Below are 20,258 nucleotides of genomic sequence, written 5' to 3'. Positions count from 1 at the left end.
GAGTGTTCTGAGGTCTAAAGACCTTCTTCATATCCTTCCCGGAATGATGGGATTTCTTGGCTATGGTTATGGATTGATGTTCATGGATATTTTCTGGATTCTGAAGGATCTTGAGCATTCCGCTCCTTGGATTCTCTAGGTTCTTGAGTATCATGCTCTTGTTGCCTTCTCAGAGAATCCCAAGTCTTGTGTCGACTTCTTGCAGAGAGAAAAAAAATTCCAACTCTGCGAGCTTTTTCCTGCAGGACTTAGGTTTCCGCCTGCTTACTTCTCTCTTGGCTTGTCATGGCTTCTTCCCGTATCTTCCCAGAGTCGTCCTCCTTTACGGAGAAAGAGAGGAGACCATGCTCTGATACCACTGTCACATGCGGGAGCGCATAACAATATAGAATACATTCGGATAAATAGGATTATCACTTAATGCTGAAGCCAAAGGATATAGAGAGAAATAATAGAGAGAGAGAGAGAAGATCGACACAGTACTGGGGACCAGAAGATGGGCTGGTCCCCCCCCTTAGAGAGAATTCTTTATTAGGGAGAATCTTTTTACAAGCACAAGAATCGGAGATAACCCCTCCGTTTTAAATCTCTGACTTGATGGTCGTTCCTTCCCGTAAGGGAGATCCGAGAGACGAGCTCTCAATCCTTTTTCCGTCTGTACTCGGAGTCGAGACTTCGTAGACAATTTCCGAAATCCGTTCGCGAAACTCCCAAGTGTAGGCCGAAGCCTTCTCGCTTCTCCTTTGCGATGAAGTACCTGCAAACACACACGCAAACACGCGACAACAATTCGTATGGCGAATCCACAATAGATACCAGTAGCTCTTGCGCGAGAAAAGCGACTTCCGTGCTTCGTAGTCTCGCAATCTCTCGCATCTTCTGGCTGCAGAGTCTTCGCGTCTTCTGGCGGCAGAGTCTTCTCTTGCTGGCATTTGCAACTCCTTTTCAGTGAGGGCATGTGGTGCTTTTATAGCTCCTTGACCACGACACAAATAGTTGCTCGCGTAGAGATCGCGGCCTTTTTTTTTTTTGTTGCTCTACCCGAAATAGGGAGAGAGAATTCGTTGGCTGGTTTTGTTGCTTTACTTTCTAAGTGGCTGCCCACTTATTAAATGGGCGGTCGGCATATTCTAAAATTGGTCTGAACCTGCACAAAAACTCAATAAAACCTTATAAGTTTAAAACAATGCTTTTTCACAACACTTTCCAGGTGTCCTTAATTGCAACTACATGCACAAATGCAATGCAGACATAGATTCCTCGCGGGAAAGCGCTTGCTCTTCCTGGAAAACTCGTTAAAATATTCCGCTTTTTAAGAAAAGCTTCTCAGAACCCATCTTTATTCTTGTGCTTGCGTCTTTACGCGTATTCCTCTTTTCTAGTTCGGATTTCCTCTCGACTATGGATATCCCCTTTCCGATGCACCCGTCACCCACGTTGTGACGCATCAGGAATACCCATCACCTAGTCCTTTCCTACCGAACTTACGGTACAATCCCCTTGACGATGTTCTATGTCACCCATCCTATGACGCATCAGAGATGTCCGTTCTTGGATGGTCGGATACTTCTTCCCGATGCTCCCTGTCACCCATCCGATGTGACGCATCAGAAGTACCCATTCCTGGTGGCCTTACAGATATTTCCGTTCACAGTGCTCCCGTCATTACTTTGAATGACGCACTAGGAATACTCTGTACTCGGATGTCTCCAGTGAGAAAAATCCTCTCACTTAAAATTCCAATAACTCATTTAGAATTATTTTTCCTTGGTGTTCCAAGAGAGAAAACCCTCTCACTTATAAATCCAATAATTCATTTAGACTTATTTTTTTGTCAGATAAAGCCAATTTAGCAACAGGCAACCTCATCGAATTCTTCAAGGTTTCTAGAAGGAAACTGATGAAAGCCAAAAGTGCATGATATAACAAACCTAAAGTAGCATGAAAGAAAGAAGGCGAAACCAAGGAGTCAAAACTACATGTAACGGGCAAGAGCCGCGTGCCAACGGAGAAGAACAAACTGGACACATTTTAGATGCTTCAAAACAATTGAATTGAAAGAGATGCACGACACATGAGACGGGTGGCGGTGGAATTCCACCCCAAGAGAGCACTGGCCCCAACCCCAAACCTTGGCGCCCCTTTGAATATTTCTTTATATTGCATCAACAAGGTACAACTCCCATGGCTTTGCTCTGCATCTTCTGCGGGTAGATTGGTAGTATTTAAAGGCCCTTGGTCTCTAAAAGCAATTTACATGAAAAGCATCAAGTTCTAAAAACATCTGGTCCAAAAGTTAGCACCCAAAAGCTGTGAGCGCGATTTGCGGAAATCCGTATAGTTGCCACGTCATCAACCAACGCAAAACACGGGTCATCCGTACAACTGCCATGTCATCAGTTTTACACAAGAAAGTTTGTCCTGCTTTATTTAGGTCACTTGGGCCCCCATCGGACGGGGTCCCATAAGTTGGTGGGAACTTCTTTTAAAACTTAGGCCACATGACAAGACTTTGTGAGTTGGTCAGAATTCTGCTACTGTTGTTACTTCTTCTGCTGCTTCTACTCTTAGTGTTTAGGCCTCCTCAGCCGAGATTGGCAAGTCCGTTCAAGTCTTCAATGGCTTGACACGTCAGTAGTTTGTGAAACTACATGCGAGGGAGTCGAGAATAAACCATCAATGAGCAAAGCTAGCTACAACTGCAAGCCTATGTAGAGGCCGGAATGAAAAACGCAACATATTAGTCCCCTTAAAAAACTTAATAAAATCCTTTTCAAATAGTCAAGTACGGTAAACTTTTTCACACGGGTACGAAATCAAACCATGGCGTGGGCTAAAGTACAAGATCCAAGTTCATTTCTACTGAGATGACGGCTCGCTTAGAAATCAAGCATGAAGATATGGGACCACAAATGGTTGCAGTATTAGCGGCCCCAGTGCACGAAGTCGTTGTCATGCCTCTCATAGGCGAACTTAGGTCTCATTGTTAGGGCTACTTAATACGTGAGGACTTCAACATTATGCCATTGGCTTGGTTTGATGTACTTTTAGAAATGCCTAGGCACCATAAGAATAGCGTCATGGTCGACTATGCGGCTAGGAAGATTCAATTAAAGGATAGTAAGGATTGTAATGTGGTTATTGATGTAAAGCTCAAAGGCAAGTCAGCCCCCCTTTATCAGCTTCGGCCATTTGAAAGTTAGTGAAATCACGTCTTTTTGTTTACTTGATCTTTCTCAATAATGTGGAAGAAGAAAAGGATTCTAGTTTCATAGAGCTAAGAGTCAGAGCGGCAAAGTTTCTTTCAAGCTCATGCCAACTGTTTCTGAGAGGGTTTGTGTGGCGAGTTACCTCCTGAAAGACCAAAGGATTACAATTTACACCATAGAGTTGATCCCTGGTAGGACGCCTCCGAATCGACCCCCTTGCAGAGTGAGCCAAGCCAACAGGAAGAAATTATGAGCCAAGCACATGACCTTTTGGAAAAGAGTCTGATCCAGCATAGTATCTCACCTTCTTGTTCTCCTGTGTTACTTATATAGAGGAATGACAGGTCTTGGAGAATGTGTATTTACCATCAAGGAAATTTTAAATACTCGAAATCGATGATAATAGATATACTTTGGGAGATTGTGATGATATACTTGATAGATTGCAGGGTTCTACTTGCTTCAGTAAGATCTATCTTAAAAGTGGATATTATCAGATCATGCACATTTATGGTTATGTATACAAGAGTGTGTTCAGGATATCGTTCAGGTTGTAGAGTATTTGGTGATGCCTTTTGGTCTCACAAATGCTCCTGCAATGTACAATAGGATGATGGATTGGATCTTTAGAGCATAGATAGTTTGAGGGCACATTTTCAACGACATTATTGTTTTCTCCAAATCTGAAGAACAACATCGAGAGCATTTGTTGCAAGTATTCAAAGCCTTATGAGAACATAGATTGGTTATCAATGCGAAGAAAAGTGAGTTCTTTTTATGTGAGATACACTCTTTGGGACGTATTGTTTTATCCAAAGGTGCTAGCATAGATTCAACTAAAGTGACGGCTATTTGAGATTGGCCTCCTTTGAAAAATGTATGTGGTGTAAGGAGCTTATAATGCTACCATGCGTAGTTCATTCGAGAGTTTGTGGAGATTGCTTTGCCGTTGCACACCTTGACTTACAAAGGAGTACCTTTCACTTGAGACCTTCACAGATTGTAGCTTTTGAGAGACTTAAGACGAAGTTGACTACTGGGCCAGTGTTGAAGTTACCGGACATGCAAAAACCTTTAGCTCTTATTCATGCTTTGACTTAGTGGAGGCATGAGTTGCTCAGTGCAGACTTTACGGTGTACACCGATCGTCAGAGTTTGAGGTATTTATTTGTCCTAGGGCAGGTTACTAACAAAACACATGAGATGGGCGAACATTCTCTTGCAATTTCATTTTCAGATAGTGTACTTGATGGGAAAGAAAAATATAGTGGCAGATGTGACAAAACTGATAACTTTAACGCTTGAACTTTAAATCAAACAACAGTTGTGACACGAAATGGGGGAGTTCCTCTTCCATATGCATTGGTCCCGAAGTTTGGTGGCCCTTTTGGTACTTTGTTTATATTGATAAGTCATAAAGTACAACTGCCAGAGAGTCACTTTGTCTCGCACATTTTTCTTTTGCATGGGATGCCTATATCGATTGTTCCAGATAGAGGCCACACATTTACGAGTTTTTTATGAAGAGCAATGTGTGAGAATGTGGGTTCTATGCTCAAATTCTCGTCATCGTTTCAACTTCCATCCACAGACCAATGGACAGTCAGATTAACCAATTCTGTGGTGTTGAAACTATTGAAGTGCTATATTTCTGACAATAAACTCAGTGAGTGAAGTATTTGCCATCGGTGGAGTTTGCTTACAACAAAGCTCAGTGGGAGAAGTATTTGCCATTGGTGGAGTTTGCTTACAATAACATTGTTCACACTTCTACGAGGAAGGCACCATTTGAGATTGTGGAGGGTGGCAATAATGTTCTGCCTATTTTGTACACCTAGGACAAGATGTTACAGGCAGATCATTTTGTACAGGTCCTACGATTAAACCTAGATGTAACGCCTCGAGGAATACTATTTTGGAAAAGCTTTCTAAATCACTTGATTTTGTTTGGAGATATTTTTCTACCATCACATTTGTGTATAAAGTGGTTTTGGGTATATATGCATGTTCTTTGTTCTCCTTTTTGAAGAGATCTTGCGTCCTCAAGTCGGATGGATAAACCAGAACCTTCGGGCCTGTGTAAATGCTGAGAGGAGGAGGAGGGCGGGGGAGGGGATTTTTTTTTTTTTTCTGCAATTCTTTTTCCTTGTTCCTACTTTTGAGTGGTCTTCTCGTATGTCTTCTCAAGGCTTTGCTTTCAACTTTAGAAGATTTTTATGTACTCAATGGTCTGACTGGTAAGGTGAGAAGTCCTTTGTTTTAATAAGGTGTATGTTGCTATCTCCGTTCTAAGATTGTTTGACATCAGCGTGGACTTCTGGTATGCGTTACTTTATGACCACAACGGGAGAACCTTCTTCGTCAAGAGCCAAAGGACCACATAGTCGTTCAGGTGCATTTTGGAAATTCTTTTATTCAAGTTGTTTTTTTGTCCTTCTATCCATTGATTTTAATCTAATTTGTTTTCCTGCTTGAGCTTATTACATGAATTTTGGCTTATATTGTGGTCTTTCACTGACAAAATTGTTAGCATTTTTCAAACAAGTTATCTTAGTCTTTCTTGTCATACCAAAAGGGAAACTAAGTGAAACGTATGTAAACTGCCCTATGTTTTCTTTAAATGAGAAAATATTCTGTTGAAAACTCATACCTTGAAAGTAAATACGAGAACAGGGAAAGAATGATGGAGGCTTGCAACAAAAAAATTCATTGCAGAAAAAAATAGGCTTAAGGGAAAAAGCATTGCCAAAATACAATGTGCTTGCTTAATTTTAATGCCAGCAGATTTTCTATGCTCTTCAGGAGCTTTACTCATAGACTCAGCAAAGGAAAAATTGTTATGGATATGTGTAACTGCCACCTTCTTGATTGTTGCAACCTCAAAACAATCTATTGTACTCAAATCTTGGAAGCAGGAAGAACAGACTAGTATAGAGAATGTTGTCATTGCACCTTTCTCCTTGCCTCCCTTTTCTTTTCTACATTTCTTTCACCTACTTCCCCATGTCTTTCTGCTTTTGAAGAGGATCCTCGTCTGTCGTTGCCTCCTCTCTCTGGTCCAAAGACACTCTTCATGTAATGACCTTTTCTGCCACGGCCTAAAGTGTTGCGGGGGGGGGGAGTTTCAATTGAAGTACTGTTTTGCTTGTCTCTTTATATTGCAATGTATATCCACGCAATTCTATTTGTATGATTATGGTTGTTCATTCAAGTGTTTGTCAATCCGGGAGGTCTCCAAGCACTCTAGAGTTCTAGGAACAATCCCAATAGACCTGAAGGTCTATATGACGAGTCTTGACTTGGGTATTGACCAATTGACCACACGTGGGTGATGGAAAAATAATTCCATCTCTCTCTCTCTCTCTCTCTCTCTCTCTCTCTCTCTCTCTCTCTCTCATATGCACATACAAAAGAAGAGAATTTTTAATGTCATAAGAACAATCTCGAGTTATCTGACGAGTCTTAAACTCAAGATGTGGGTTTTAGGGTCAGGGTTTCTACATGAAGGTCAGAGAAGTTGATTGTTGTGTCTGTCTGACCAATCTCTAGAGAAAGCTTCCTGTTGAACTCTTTGTTAGAGGTAGAACCCTCCCATGTCACACATTGACTTTCTTTCTCTACATTCTAGCTCCTCTCTCAAGAGAGTGCTGATTTTCTCTGTCTGGATTGGTTTTGTCCTGGAAGATTCTCTTTTCGCTCCTCTATCTAAATTTCTGAGAGATTCTCTCCCCAAATTCTGAGAGTTTTTCTTTCTCTAAAAGTGCTCTTGAGAGAGAGAGAGAGAGAGAGAGAGAGAGAGAGAGAGAGAGAGAGAGAGAGAGAGAGAGAGAGAGAGAGCAGTTTATGTTTCTATTCGGATTCGGGAATCTATCATTGGTTTTATGTCAGTCTATGCACCCACTACTCCTCGGGAGAGGGCTACTTTTTGGTCCTCCTTGGTTGTTGTTCTACCTGCTGTAGACTCTTGGGTTGTTGGAGACGACTTCAACAACGTCGAGAGCGACTCTGATTGGCGATCCATCACACCTCCAGTTCTATCATCCATTTCTCTCGATGAGCAACCAGCTTGGGATCGATTTCTTCTAGCTATTCAAGGTGTTGACGCCTGGCACATACCCTCTTTTGGTCACCACCCTGCTACACTTCATTACTCGTGGGGGTTTCAGAGACAGCAGGGGAGATTATTAGAGAGACTTGATCGTTTTTACATTGGTCCTTGGGCAGCAGCTCTAGGTGGATTTACTACTATTTGGAGAGGGACCAACTTCTCAGATCATTTACCCATCTCATTGTTTATCTCCTTCACTAGATCCTCTGCACAGAGACGAGGATGCCGCATCCCTGACAGTGTTCTCACCATTGAAGTTTTGCAGCAGCAGATTTGTGACTTATGGTCCACGGGTGCTTCTTATTGTGGTCCCCCTGGAGAGTTTCTTGCTCATTGCATCTCAGTCTAGTATTTACTGCCGTGATCAGACTGTTATTATTCATCGTCAGTTGAGAGTACGCGAGTCTGATCTTCACATTCCTCTTGGTTCCACTCAATGCTTGCTTGAGGAGTGGCCTCAGGATACTTATCTCGCTGCTAGACAGACAGAGCTCACAGAGGAGATTCGTCGCGTACAGGAGGCTAGGTCTGAGTTCACTCATCATGCTTCAGTATCTCATTGGATAGCTAAAGCTGATCGAATGAATAAAGACTTCTTCGTTGCGCATAAAGAGCGCCCTCCTGGCACCACCCTTCGGACTTTGTGCGATGCTCAGGGGACACTACATATGCATCCTGATGTTATTCTTGATATGTCTGCAGATTATTTTGAGACATTGTTCACTGCTGATGTATGCACTACTGAGGTTTTACTTGCGCGTGAGCAGATCTGGCATCACACCCGACACCGTTGTACAGACACTATGGCAGAGATCTTGTTGGCACCCTTCACACTTGCAGAGCTCCATGCTGCTATCGAGAGTCTTGATCCATCCTCCTGTCCAGGAGAGGATGGCCTCACTAGAGCTTTCTTTTTGACTTACTGGGATGTATTGCATATACCACTGCTTCGGGGTTGTCAGGACATCTTTGCATCAGGATATATGCATCCGGATCTTTGTTCAGGTCTCATCTCTCTTATTCCGAAAGGGGGTGATACCACTCAGCTCCGCCAGTGGAGACCTATTACCCTACTCCCTTCGGTCTATAAGATATTAGCGTTACTGATCAGCCATCGCTTGCGACCGTTCTTACCAGATATTATTCATACTTCTCATACAGGCTTTTTCATGGATCGATGCATACTGGATAATATCTTCACTTTTTATGAGGTAGTAGAGTGGGCCAGATCATCTTTTGAACCTCTCGCTTTTTTCATCCTTGACTTCGAGAAAGCATACGATCGTGTTGAGTGGGACTTTCTCGAAGAATCATTAGCCAAGATGGGTTTCCCTTCGAGATGGATCTCAGGCATTTCCGCTCTCTTCAGGACTGCCAGCAGTGCTATTACTATTGGTGGCCGTGTCAATCGCAGTTTTGAGCTTTCTCGATCTGTCCGTCAGGGATGTCCTTTCGCAGCATATCTGTATCTGTTTGTAGGAGAGACTGTCCGACTTTCTTCGTGCTCAGAGTCATGCATTTTGTGGCTTGACCATGCCAATACCTACAGCTCCGGACCTTATCGATAAGGAGTTTGCTGATGACACTATGCTGATGTTGCGCTATTTGCTAGCTGCTCTTGATGCCATGCGGGAGGCCCTAGAGGTTTTTTGCATTGCCAGTGGTGCACGCATTAACTGGCATAAATCCTATGGGTTACTGGTTGGCAGTGATGACATACCTACTTGGGGGGTAGCTGATGGTTTCACATGGCTGTAGCCGGGTCAGACATGCAGATATCTGGGCTTTCAGGTTGGATTTGACGTTTCCTCACAACAACAATTTGCACCCGTACTACAGTCTATTCGCAGGAAGCTATGTCATTGGTCTTCACGTCATTTGTCGTTGGCTGGTCGTGCATTGGTCGCCAACCAGGTCATTCTGGCTACAGTATGGTATACGGCCTCTTGTTGGATGCTACATTTTGGTGTGATAGCTCAGCTCCGTCGACTAGTGCGGAACTTTTTATGGAGTGGCACAGATGGGACTACTGATACTCGTGCTCGAGTTCGCTGGTCCACGATTATTCGTCCTAGGTCAGAGGGAGGCCTTGGCATTATTGATCCAGAATTACAGAGCCGCGCCCTTCTTACCAAGCTTAGTGTTCGGGGTCTTTTTCCCGGCCAAGAACCTTGGAAGATGCTTCTTCAGGCCGCTCTTTACACAGCGACTCTACGCCTCGGCACTAGAGATGGTCATACTTGGCATACAGGGTATTGTTTTCTCTTTACGGATGCTCCCTTGTCCACCACCTCCCTCTCACCCTTCATCTGATCGCTCCTTCAGATTTGGGTTTCCATGCGACGGGCTATCATACGCTCACCTTCCTCATGTCGTGAGGAGATTGAGCGCCAGCCTCTCATTTGGAATGATGCAGTTCTTGATTCTTCGGTTAATCCACCTCGTCAGCTTGGAGAGAGGACTCACATTGATTGGGCTGCTTGGGACACTGGCCCTGCTGCCTCTATGCGGTTGTTTCATGAGACACGTATGTTGGATGCAGATTTTGTGGCAGAACATTATGGCATTGGTCGTGGGGTGACAGACAGACTGCTTGAGATTGACTCCGCCGTTCTTTCACAGTGGGATGCAGTCATGCGAGGCACGATTCAGATGTCTCCACATTGTGGCTGGGAAGGCCTCTTTGCTCAGGGCACTCTCTTATTAGTTCGTTCAGACACCATGCTGTTCACAGTTGATACTGACTACTCTCTGGGGATTCATGCTAGATTCATGATGAGACAACACCCAGAGCAGCCCACTCGTATGTGTTTCTGGTTACATTCAGGTCTCTCCCATGCCTATCTACAACAGTTTTGGTCAGCCATCTGGGATTTACATGCGGCTCGTCGTATTTCTTTTTTCATGTGGATGATTGCACATGCAGGACTTCCGGTTGGGACTTGGCTAGCTACTATGGGTCATGATCCGTTATGCACTCGATGTCCTTTGCGACTACTTGAGTCACCTGCACACTGTCTTTGGTCATGCTCACCTTCTCATGTAGTGTGGCTAGCGGTTTGCTTTTTACTTAGCAGAGCGGGTGTTCAGCATGGATTTCTCACTTGGGGATCTGTCTCATGGTTGATGCCGATGCTCGGACCGCATCTTTTCTACGAGGGCTCAGACACAGATCCAGCTCTTATGCTTACCTTGACTGGTTATCGGCGAGGGACTTTGGCTATGTTACCATAGATTGCTTGGCAGGGGGATCCTCAGACACGTGATGAAGTTTTTTCAGTCATCACTAGCATTACACTATGGAATGTTTGGAGAGCTCGTTGTCTTCACATTCTCAGTGCGGCTCCATAGCTCCTCCAGGATACCCTCACGGCCATTTGGCTGGACATCATTCACACCCTGATTTGGCAGTGGGATTCTTCCTTAGGTACATCTTGAGTAGCCGAGGCTCGTCGATTTGCCTTCCTTCGGCGTTGGGCCCGATCCCCACTCTTCTTCACACTTACAGGTGGCCAGATTACATGGCATTATGGCCCACCCTCGGTGGTTTCTCCTCCACTCATCACACCGACCACCATGAGATTGTTCTAGTCGAGTTGTCAGTATAGTGGCTCTCATCCTTACATTCAGCTTGTACACCCCACGTGATAGGCTATTTTGGCATCCGCTAGGGATTATATTGTACTCAGTAATATACAGCCCTGACTTTTCCCAAAAAAAAAAAAAAAGAGAGAGAGGAGCATTTGTTGTGTGTGTGTTTTTCTCTCTAAAAGTGCTCTCTCGCTAGATGAAGAGAGAGAGCATTTGTTCTCTCTCTCTCTCTCTCTCTCTCTCTCGCGGAGAGAGCACTTTTAGAGAGAGACTCAGAATCTCGCAGACAGCACTTTTAGAGAGAGACTCAGAATGAGAGAGAGAGAGAGAGAGAGAGAGAGAGATTGATCTCTCTGTGTGTGTGTGTGTGGCGAAAAGGAACCGTACTGTGTGTACAAGAGACAGACGTATAGGGATGCTCAATGGAGCCTATTTCCTAGAGAAACTACATGATTGTAAGACTGCAGTGTAGGTGCTACATTTACATCAAGGTGGGATGTGTGAAAAGTGCAATATGAATTACCTAGAGGGTGCATAATGCCCATATGATGTGCCTCCGATCCATGTCGAAGTACATTGAAGTTCGTACCATAGTCTGAGAAATAAGTGTCTACGCCGCTTGAGGAGCCGGCTAGCCGGCTAAAGTATAGTGTCTCGGTTAGTCAAACTTGAAGAATGACTGGCTGTCTATTTTGCACCAAAGTTATGGTTCGGTTCCTTTCATAAGGTTGTAGCCGATTGAGCGTGTTCCATAAGCTCTTCCATAGTAGAAACTTGTTTGGGCAAACATTATTTTTGAAGTGGTGATGGCAGTCCAAGGATATAGCGTTCACATTGGGCCTCCAAGGTTATTTGTCTGAAGTGAAGACACGTGAAGGTAGATATCTAGGAACTTCTGGTTGTAGTTGTCACAAACTGGTGACATGGCAGGCCCCCTGTAAGGTGCAGCGGAATGAATGTTGTATTTTCTCAAGATTAGTGATCTTTATTGCTCAAGGTTCCTTTTAGTTCTTAGGGAAGGAGAGAGCCTTCCGTCTTTATGGAGAGTGCTATGATCACGAACAAAGTGAGTGGATATTGTGCGTGCAAGTGAATGAGACTGAGAGAAGGAGAGAAAAGAGATACGACACCGAGAGGTTGTAAAACCCTCCTCCGAAGGCCCCACTCTCGTCGGCGAGAGTGGTCTACTTTGATTGCACAAAGGTGTACAATGCGTATGCAATGGACTGATGCAATGGGACTATGCCGATGACGACAACGACTTGATGGCTGAAATCTGAGATCTTCTAATCGCTGAAATTTGGGACTGTTTCGGTGGCTGAAAATGACTGTTGTGGCTGTGTTTTTATGGTTGAAAATGGGGGAACATCTGCAACAATCTTGGGGGCTGACCTGCTACTGTGTCATAGGCTGAAAACTGCGAGTATCTGCGGTGGTTAGGGGCTGAAACCAAAAACGCTGACCTGCTGGCTTTTCCCTTGCCAAAAACGCTGGGATATATGCTAAAAAAACGCTGATCTACAGCAGTTCCTAGCGTTAGTAAAAACGCTGATTTGGGCCAGATCGTTGGTGAGCAAAACGCTAAGGAAGGGACTGATCTGCAGGGGAAACAAGCGCCAGAAGGGGGAAACTGGATGGCGACCTGATGTTGAGAAAACGCTGGGGGTGGGAACTTGCCCGGCGAGGATGGGATCCAAAACGTAGGGGGTGCTGGGGGATACTGTTGAGAAGTTGCCTATTGAGCGGGAAGCTCCTGTTGCCTGTTCTGCCATTTAGTGCTAACTTGGGTTTGCTTATATATTAACTTAGCAAAATTGCCGTACCTACTTTTGTTGGAAAGTTACTTAAAAATAATAATTGAAAAATGTCAAAAATAGGGAAAATAGGCTAAATGCACTGGAAAAATCCCCTAACTGATTCTAATGGATTCTGATGGGAATACTGATGATCATGCTGTGTGCAACCAAAGGATATGCATCTATACTAAGGTGACTGGGCATGCACGGTCTACGAATAGACTCACAAAAGTGCCAGATCACTGCTAATCTAAACTGACTGGACTGACTGAACCCTGCTGTGGTGTAGCTTGTCCACGGACACATAGGGTTGGGATGTGTCACGTGACATCGCCTCCTTTTCAAAGTGAGGTATTGGCACCGAACTGTATGGCGTCGAGGGAGATCGCCAACAGCATCCGGAATCCTGGAAGGGACTCTTCGCCGGCCCACTCTGATGTGTGGTCGTGCGGTACTTTAACTTCATAAAGGTATGCAACGCTTGCTTCTTTGGGCCGCGCCGAAAGCGACACAAAGTCGTTTGGGCTCCTTCAACTTCGTCTAGATTCCTGCTTCTTTCGTCTTCAAGAATCTTCATGGCTGAAAATTCCTGAAACCATCTCCAACACAAAACCATGAACATACCTATTCCATGTAAAGTGAAGGAAAAAAAATCTTGTCTTCTCTAAAGACTGTGCATGCAATGTAGATGAACATATAGACGGAGTGACAACCCGTTCATCAAACACATGCAAACTATGAGATCGAATCTTCTCTGTTTGATCGAAATCAATCAATTGTCGCAAATCCCAATGGAAATGCCCATGCTTGGTGCTCATACAATCATGTGCTCTCTCGGAAACTGTGTCATGCCAAGGAAGAGACATGAAATGTGACTTCCTGATATACAAAACTTTCAACTTTTCATGAACAATCCGCATACATTCGTGCTCATCCATGAGAGAAACGTGCTCAACATGTAATATGTCATGCCTAGGAAAAGGGATCACATAATGATGCTGACTAAAATACAGGAAACCTTCACGAATGAAACACTCGAACAATGCGTGCGTATCAATCATGCGAGCACATAATACTTCCTATGAGGGTTCTTTGGACCAAGGCTCGAGAGCCAAGATCGCCTCTTCTTGAATGATCGAATCGTCTTGTGTGGGGTTCTTTGGACCTCGACTCGAAAGCCAAGATCGGATCTTCGTGATTGATCGAATCTACAACGAGGTTAGCTTCGCTAGGAAAAGCATCGACTAACACATCATCATTGTGAACAATCATATCTTGTTCATGCAATTCATCATGCTTGTCTTTATCATCCAAATCATCATGCAAATCATGGTCAATCAAATCATCATACTTCTCATAATCATGCAAATTCTGTGTGTCATGCTGTGGAGACAAAGAGACTGAGAGTCTCTCCCTCCTGAATCCTTTCAATCTTGTCCTGCATATTAGCAATGAGAGATGGAGAATGAACAATGTCCTCTCCATGAATGACAATGGGAGAATCACTTTTGGCATTGAGAGTGAAAGTGTTAGCCTCCCAATCAACTAGAGGGTTCACTTCATGAAACCATTTCATGCCTATAATCATATCACATCCTGAGAGAGGAGAGACAACAAATCTCCGAGTGAAGGCAGCTTTTTGAATTGCAAACAACACATCAAGGCATTCCTCTGTGATGAGAGCGTCCATACCGGGACGAAAGCCAGAGACCTCGATAGGAGATCTCGGACTAACTTCGAGGCGGGCTCTCTCAACAAGAGAGGAACTGATCACATCATGCATCCTACCTAGGTCAAACAATATGACAAAACGGTGCCCCGACGTACGACCATAACATTTAATGAGAGAATCATCAATGGGAGGGTCCTGAGAAACTTTGGGTCCACCCGTGTTATCATTCATTGTGTTGACAGATGTAGTGGGTGCTGTGGGTTCTTTAGACTCATTCGATTCAAGCTTAGGACATGTTCGTTTTATGTGACCCTTAATGTGACGGTGAAAACAACGACCTTGCTTAGAATAAGTGCTTTGTTCTTCCGAAGTGATGTATCCTCCTACAATACCTTGTGCTACCTTTTCATCTGGAGTAAGCTTAGGTTTAGCAATTGTGTTAGCCTTACCCTTAGATTCATTGGAAGAATTCTATGATGAGATACTGTTGGTAGATTGGTTAGAAGAGTTATCATTCTTACCATTCTTACCGTTCTTACCGTTCTGAGGGTTTTGAGAAGTCTGCGAGGTACTTGTGGAAGTCTTGTTCTCCTTGGGCTTTCCCTTGTTGTGCTTCATCTCCTGTGCGAGAGCAATCGCTATCGCCTTGTTGAGATCGATTGGATCGAATACCTCGACATCGTACTTGATATACTCATCCAATCCAAAGAGAAAAGCCTTTTTGCGCTCATCATCCAACATGCGTAACTGGGTACCTAGCTGCAAAACACGATTAGAAAAAGACATAACCGGCAAACCACTTTGCTTGAGAGCGTGCCAATCGTCCTTCAATCGTGCGAGGTACTGAGGTGGCATAAACCGCGCCTTGAGCTTGTCTTGGAAATCAGCCCAACTAAAAGAGAGGGGCGTGAAATCGTCGGCTATCTCTAGGTGCGTGGCTAGCTGTGCCTCTTGCCATTTGTGGTACTAATTGATGGCATCACCGGGAAGGTACATAGCTGCCGTCAAAACTTTGCTATTTCCTGTCTTCTTAGTTGTTGCAAAATAAGCATTAAATTGATGCAACCAAGAATGAATAACCGTAGCATCCATCTTACCGTCATACTTACTGAAAGTCAACTTTTCTGTAACTGGATGGTTGGAATCCGCGTCGTGGCTTGCTCCACTTGACGAACTCCCACGATCTTTGGGTGGTTCGGTCTTCGAGGCTAGCATGTGGGAAATAAATTCTTGATGGCGAATCTCCCTTTGAGCTTCTCGTTCATCGTGCTCGCGTTCGAAAGCAAGTCGATTTTCTTCCTGTTTTGCTGCAAGAGCAAGGCGCTCACGTTCCTGATCAAGGCGATTTTCTTCTTGTTGTGCGGCAAGAGCAAGGTGCTCACGTTCCCGAGCAAGGCGCTCACGGTCCTGAGCAAGGCGATTTGCTTCTTGTCTATCCATCATGGCCATCATCTGCTTGACCACCGCCTCCATAGGGTTTGGTGCACTTGGTGGCGTAGATGGCGAAGTGGGAGGGTTGAAGAAATCATCTCCGAGTGGGGACGAGTCTTCCTCGCCTCTCTCATGCTCATCACATGTATGCGAAGTATCCATTCCGCTTCAGGTGACGACCATGCACTATGATCTTGGGGTCTTAAGCTCGCGAGAAACTTGGGTTCTTGAGGGTCTTGAGGTTCTTGAGGTCCTTGATTCGTGAGAATCTTGGGTTCTTGAGGATCTTGAGGTTCTTGAGTCTTGAGGGTCTTGGGTTCTTGGGGTTCTTGAGGTTTTCTTTCGCTTGCAAATCGCATTGGAGAAGGATCTTCTCTTCACCCAAGCTCTACTCTTTTCTGCGGGCGCACCCCTTGGCGGCCTTGCGCTCACAGCAAGGTTGCTTTTTCCCACCTCAGGTCGATTGGCCGGCCGCTAAGTGCACGGTCCGCTCTCAATGAGTGAAAAGAGACACAAGGGGAGGTTGGACAAGCCCTTCTTTCTTGGGATTCTTGTCACTCTTCAACAAAACACGATTAGGAATCGCCACGCCCAAGTAAACTTGGGTTCGTGCGACCTCAACAAGCAAAAAAAATTCTTGTGGTTCTTTCCTTGAGTAATGCAGAACACTTCCAAATCTCTGATACCAATGTAAGGTGTAGCGGAATGAATGTTGTATTTTCTCAAGATTAGTGATCTTTATTGCTCAACGTTCCTTTTAGTTCTTAGGGAAGGAGAGAGCCTTCCGTCTCTATGGAGAGTGCTATGATCACGAACAAAGTAAGTGGATATTGTGCGTGCAAGTGAATGAGACTGAGAGGAGAGAAAAGAGATACGACACCCGAGAGGTTGTAAAACCCTCCTCCGAAGGCCCCACTCTCGTCGGCGAGAGTGGTCTACTTTGATTGCACAAAGGTGTACAATGCGTATACAATGGACTGATGCAATGGGACTATGCCGATGACGATGACGATGACAACTTGATGGCTGAAATCTGAGATCTTCTAATCGTTGAAATTCGGGACTGTTTCGGTGGCTGAAAATGAATGTTTTGGCTGCGTTTTTATGGCTGAAAATGGGGGAACATCTGCAACCATCTTGGGGGCTGATCTGCTACTGTGTCATAGGCTGAAAACTGCGAGTATCTGCGGTGGTTAGGGGCTGAAACCAAAAACGCTGACCTGCTGGCTTTTCCCTTGCCAAAAACGCTGGGCTATATGCTAAAAAAACGCTGATCTACAGCAGTTCCTAGCGTTAGTAAAAACGCTGATTTGGGCCAGATCGTTGGTGAGCAAAACGCTAAGGAAGGGGCTGATCTGCAGGGGAAACAAGCGCCAGAAGGGGGAAACTGGATGGCGACCTGATGCTGAGAAAACGCTGGGGGTGGGAACTTGCCTGGCGAGGATGGGATCCAAAACGTAGGGGGTGCTGGGGGATACTGCTGAGAAGTTGCCTGTTGAGCGGGAAGCTCCTGTTGCCTCTTTTGCCATTTAATGCTAACTTGGGTTTGCTTATATATTAACTTAGCAATATTGCCCTACCTACTTTTGTTGGAAAGTCACTTAAAAATATAAAGTGAAAAATGTCAAAAATAGGGAAAATAGGCTAACTGCACTGGAAAAATCCCCTAACTGATTCTAATGGATTCTGATGGGAATACTGATGATCATGCTGTGTGCAACCAGAGGATATGCATCTATACTAAGTGACTGGGCATGCACTGTCTACGAATAGACTCACAAAAGTGCCAGATCACTGCTCATCTAAACTGAGTGGACTGACTGAACCCTGCTGTGGTGTAGCTTGTCCACGGACACATAGGGTTGGGATGTGTCACGTGACACCCCTGGACAAACACACATACACACGCTGATTGCTGGCGTGGTAGTACGAACATATGCTGACATGGCAGTACGGACCCTCAGAAATTCCACTGACATGCTGACGTGGCAATTCCGTACGGACATGGCCAGATTTTGCGCTAACAGTTGTACAGAATTCCGCAAATCGTGCTGATGCTTTTCTGGGCAGATTTTTGGGATCAGTTGCTTTTTGGAGAAAAATTGCTTTAGGGATTACTTGCTTTTGAGTTTAATTGCTTTTGGGGGCTCTGCTTTTGGCATCCCTTGTAAGAATAAAGAGCCCTAAGGGTCTCACTCTTCAGAGCATCTGGACGCAGAGTCTGAGAGTAGAGGACCCTGCGGGAGTTGTACTTTGCTCAAAGATTAATATAAAAGAAATACCGAAAGGGGCGCCAGTCTTTGGGGCCAATCTCTCTTGGCACGGAACTATGCCGGGCCGTGTCGACCAAATCGAATAGTGAATTTAAAGTTGTGAAGTATTCTCTCTCTCGTGTCGTGACAGAATCTAAACTTGGGGTGCCCAAGTTTGTTACAGTGGTATCAGAGCATGGTCGATTTCTCTTCTACCGAGAAATCCGATACTTTTTTCTGCGACACTTATGGATTCCAATAGAGATCAATCGACTTCTTCTACATCTGAGAATGTGGGAGGAGATCGTGGAGAAGATTCTCATGATCAAACAGAGGAAGAGTACGGTCCACCTCAGCCTACTCAGTACGAACTTAAAGAGATGGAACGTCGACAACAGGTTGACGAGGCAACGGAGCAGATGATTAAATTTGCTAAGGATCCCCAATTTGCAAAATTTTTGACCCAGCCGGCGATGGCTGAAGTTCATACTCTGTGTGGCAGAAAACCACCCAGCCACCAATCAAACCGGCGATCAAGAAGCCTTTTACTCCAAGAATGTTTATTCAAGAAGAAGTCCATGATGCGGTCCAGGCCCAAATCAATCAGATTCTGGATACGAAGAAGCCGACGGAAAAGCAATTGAAGCAACATAACAAGGGAACTAATTTCCCTGGTTACTTAGCTCAAAAATCCACTTTTGAAAACGCTAGAAAGCAGAAGAAGCGTGTACGATTCGAAGGATTGCCCAGTTTGTCCTCATCTTCTGATAGCTCGGACACCTCATCTTCTTCTGACTCAAGTTATGAGGATAGGAAAGGCAAGAAACGACATACAGAGCACATGTTTTATGAAAAAAGAAGGCATTTTTACAGAGCCAATCAATTTGATCTCCTCGACAACAAGGGCAAAAAGCCCAAAGAATTCAAAGAGGGAGGACAGGCAATAAAGTTTGAGCATTTTTCAAGGTTCCAAGATGCTCCCAAGGTTTTAGCCTTTGTCGAACAGTTTGACATAGCATTTTCTGGAGGCCGCTATACAGAGCACTCCAAGATCAGACGGGCGGCATCCTTTCAGAAAGGCAATGCACAGACATGGTGGTCCACTTTGCTTTAAGGAAACAAGCGCCGACAAAGGGGTTGAAATTCAAGAAACTCTTTATTTCTTCATGGCTCACACAAGAATACGAACGAGATGTGATTACTGATTGGAACCATGCTTGGATGGTCAAGACAGAATCTTTGGATTCTTATTGTGAAGGATTTTGGGAAATTTTTCTACATATTTCATCCTTTAAGAAAATTGAATGGTTTTGTTGTGGGCTTCCCAAAGAAATTCGAGACAATTGTCTCGAAAGGAAGTCTGAGTCTATACAACAGTTGATGGGACATGCGAAGCGGGGATTTGCTATACATTCGGAGTCATGATAGAAACTTAGTACATTGAACTTGTGTTTGATGTATGCTCATGTGTGTGTGCGTGTGGTGGGTGTTGTGTTTGGGAGCATATGTTAGACCTAGTTCTACACCCACTATTGGGCACTGCCGACGTTAGTGGGGATGTTGTGGTATTTAGTGAATACTATGCATGATGGAGCTGATGGTTATATTGTCTTGTGGGTGACTACCATGGGTCTATACCTTGCACTTTCCTTCAAGGGTGAATCTTGGCTTATCCTAAATTCATCTAGGTATATTTGCTATACATTCGGGTAAATTGAATTACCCATCAGATGAACCTTCAACGAGTCATAGCAAAAACAATTGATGAAGAGATAAACGACCTTCATTGACAAAAGACCAAAGAGATGAATATTTCAAAGCAAGGAAGCGTTTTGAATGTGGAGAACAAGGACATATCGCTACAAGGTGTCCCAAAAGGGCACAAGAATCAGAATGACTGGCAGCAGGATGAGGCGATACTTGTTCCAGAACAGCTCTTTGAATTAGCATTATTTTGCTTTATGAATTTATGAAACAAGACTTTTTGGAAGATGATTTGAATTTTGAATAAAACTAATGTTTTATGAAAGAATCTATTAATTATGGAAAAAGAGCAGGATTAAGAATGAGATGGAGCAGTGACAGCTCTTGAATGAACCTGATAATGAATCATGAATCACGATTGATTCGATGGAATGAATGACTAGACCACTCTGTTCAGAATGAACTTGGTGATAATTTGGGATCCCCGGAAACGAT

General features: G+C 44.3%; 1 protein-coding gene across 2 annotated transcripts in view; it reads left to right on the top strand.

Moving 5' to 3' along the window:
• Nucleotides 1–20,258, top strand: part of LOC147463378 (surfeit locus protein 1-like) — a 78,907-nt gene that overhangs the window by 21,702 nt on the left and 36,947 nt on the right. Inside the window, exon 2 of one of the 2 annotated variants that reach the window (XM_086488521.1) lies at nt 5,518–5,601. In XM_086488521.1, the coding sequence (XP_086344647.1) occupies nt 5,518–5,601 (84 nt within the window). Of the gene's footprint in view, nt 1–5,502; nt 5,602–20,258 lie in introns of both variants that reach the window. The other variant, XM_086488513.1, reaches the window with a different exon arrangement.

This window comes from Adiantum capillus-veneris, chromosome 2 (assembly GCF_014529385.1).
Source record: "Adiantum capillus-veneris isolate H3 chromosome 2, ASM1452938v2, whole genome shotgun sequence".
NCBI classification, from domain to species: Eukaryota; Viridiplantae; Streptophyta; class Polypodiopsida; order Polypodiales; family Pteridaceae; genus Adiantum; species Adiantum capillus-veneris.
The sequence above is the reverse complement of the archived record's forward strand: the minus strand, read 5'-3'. Positions and strand labels throughout refer to the sequence as shown.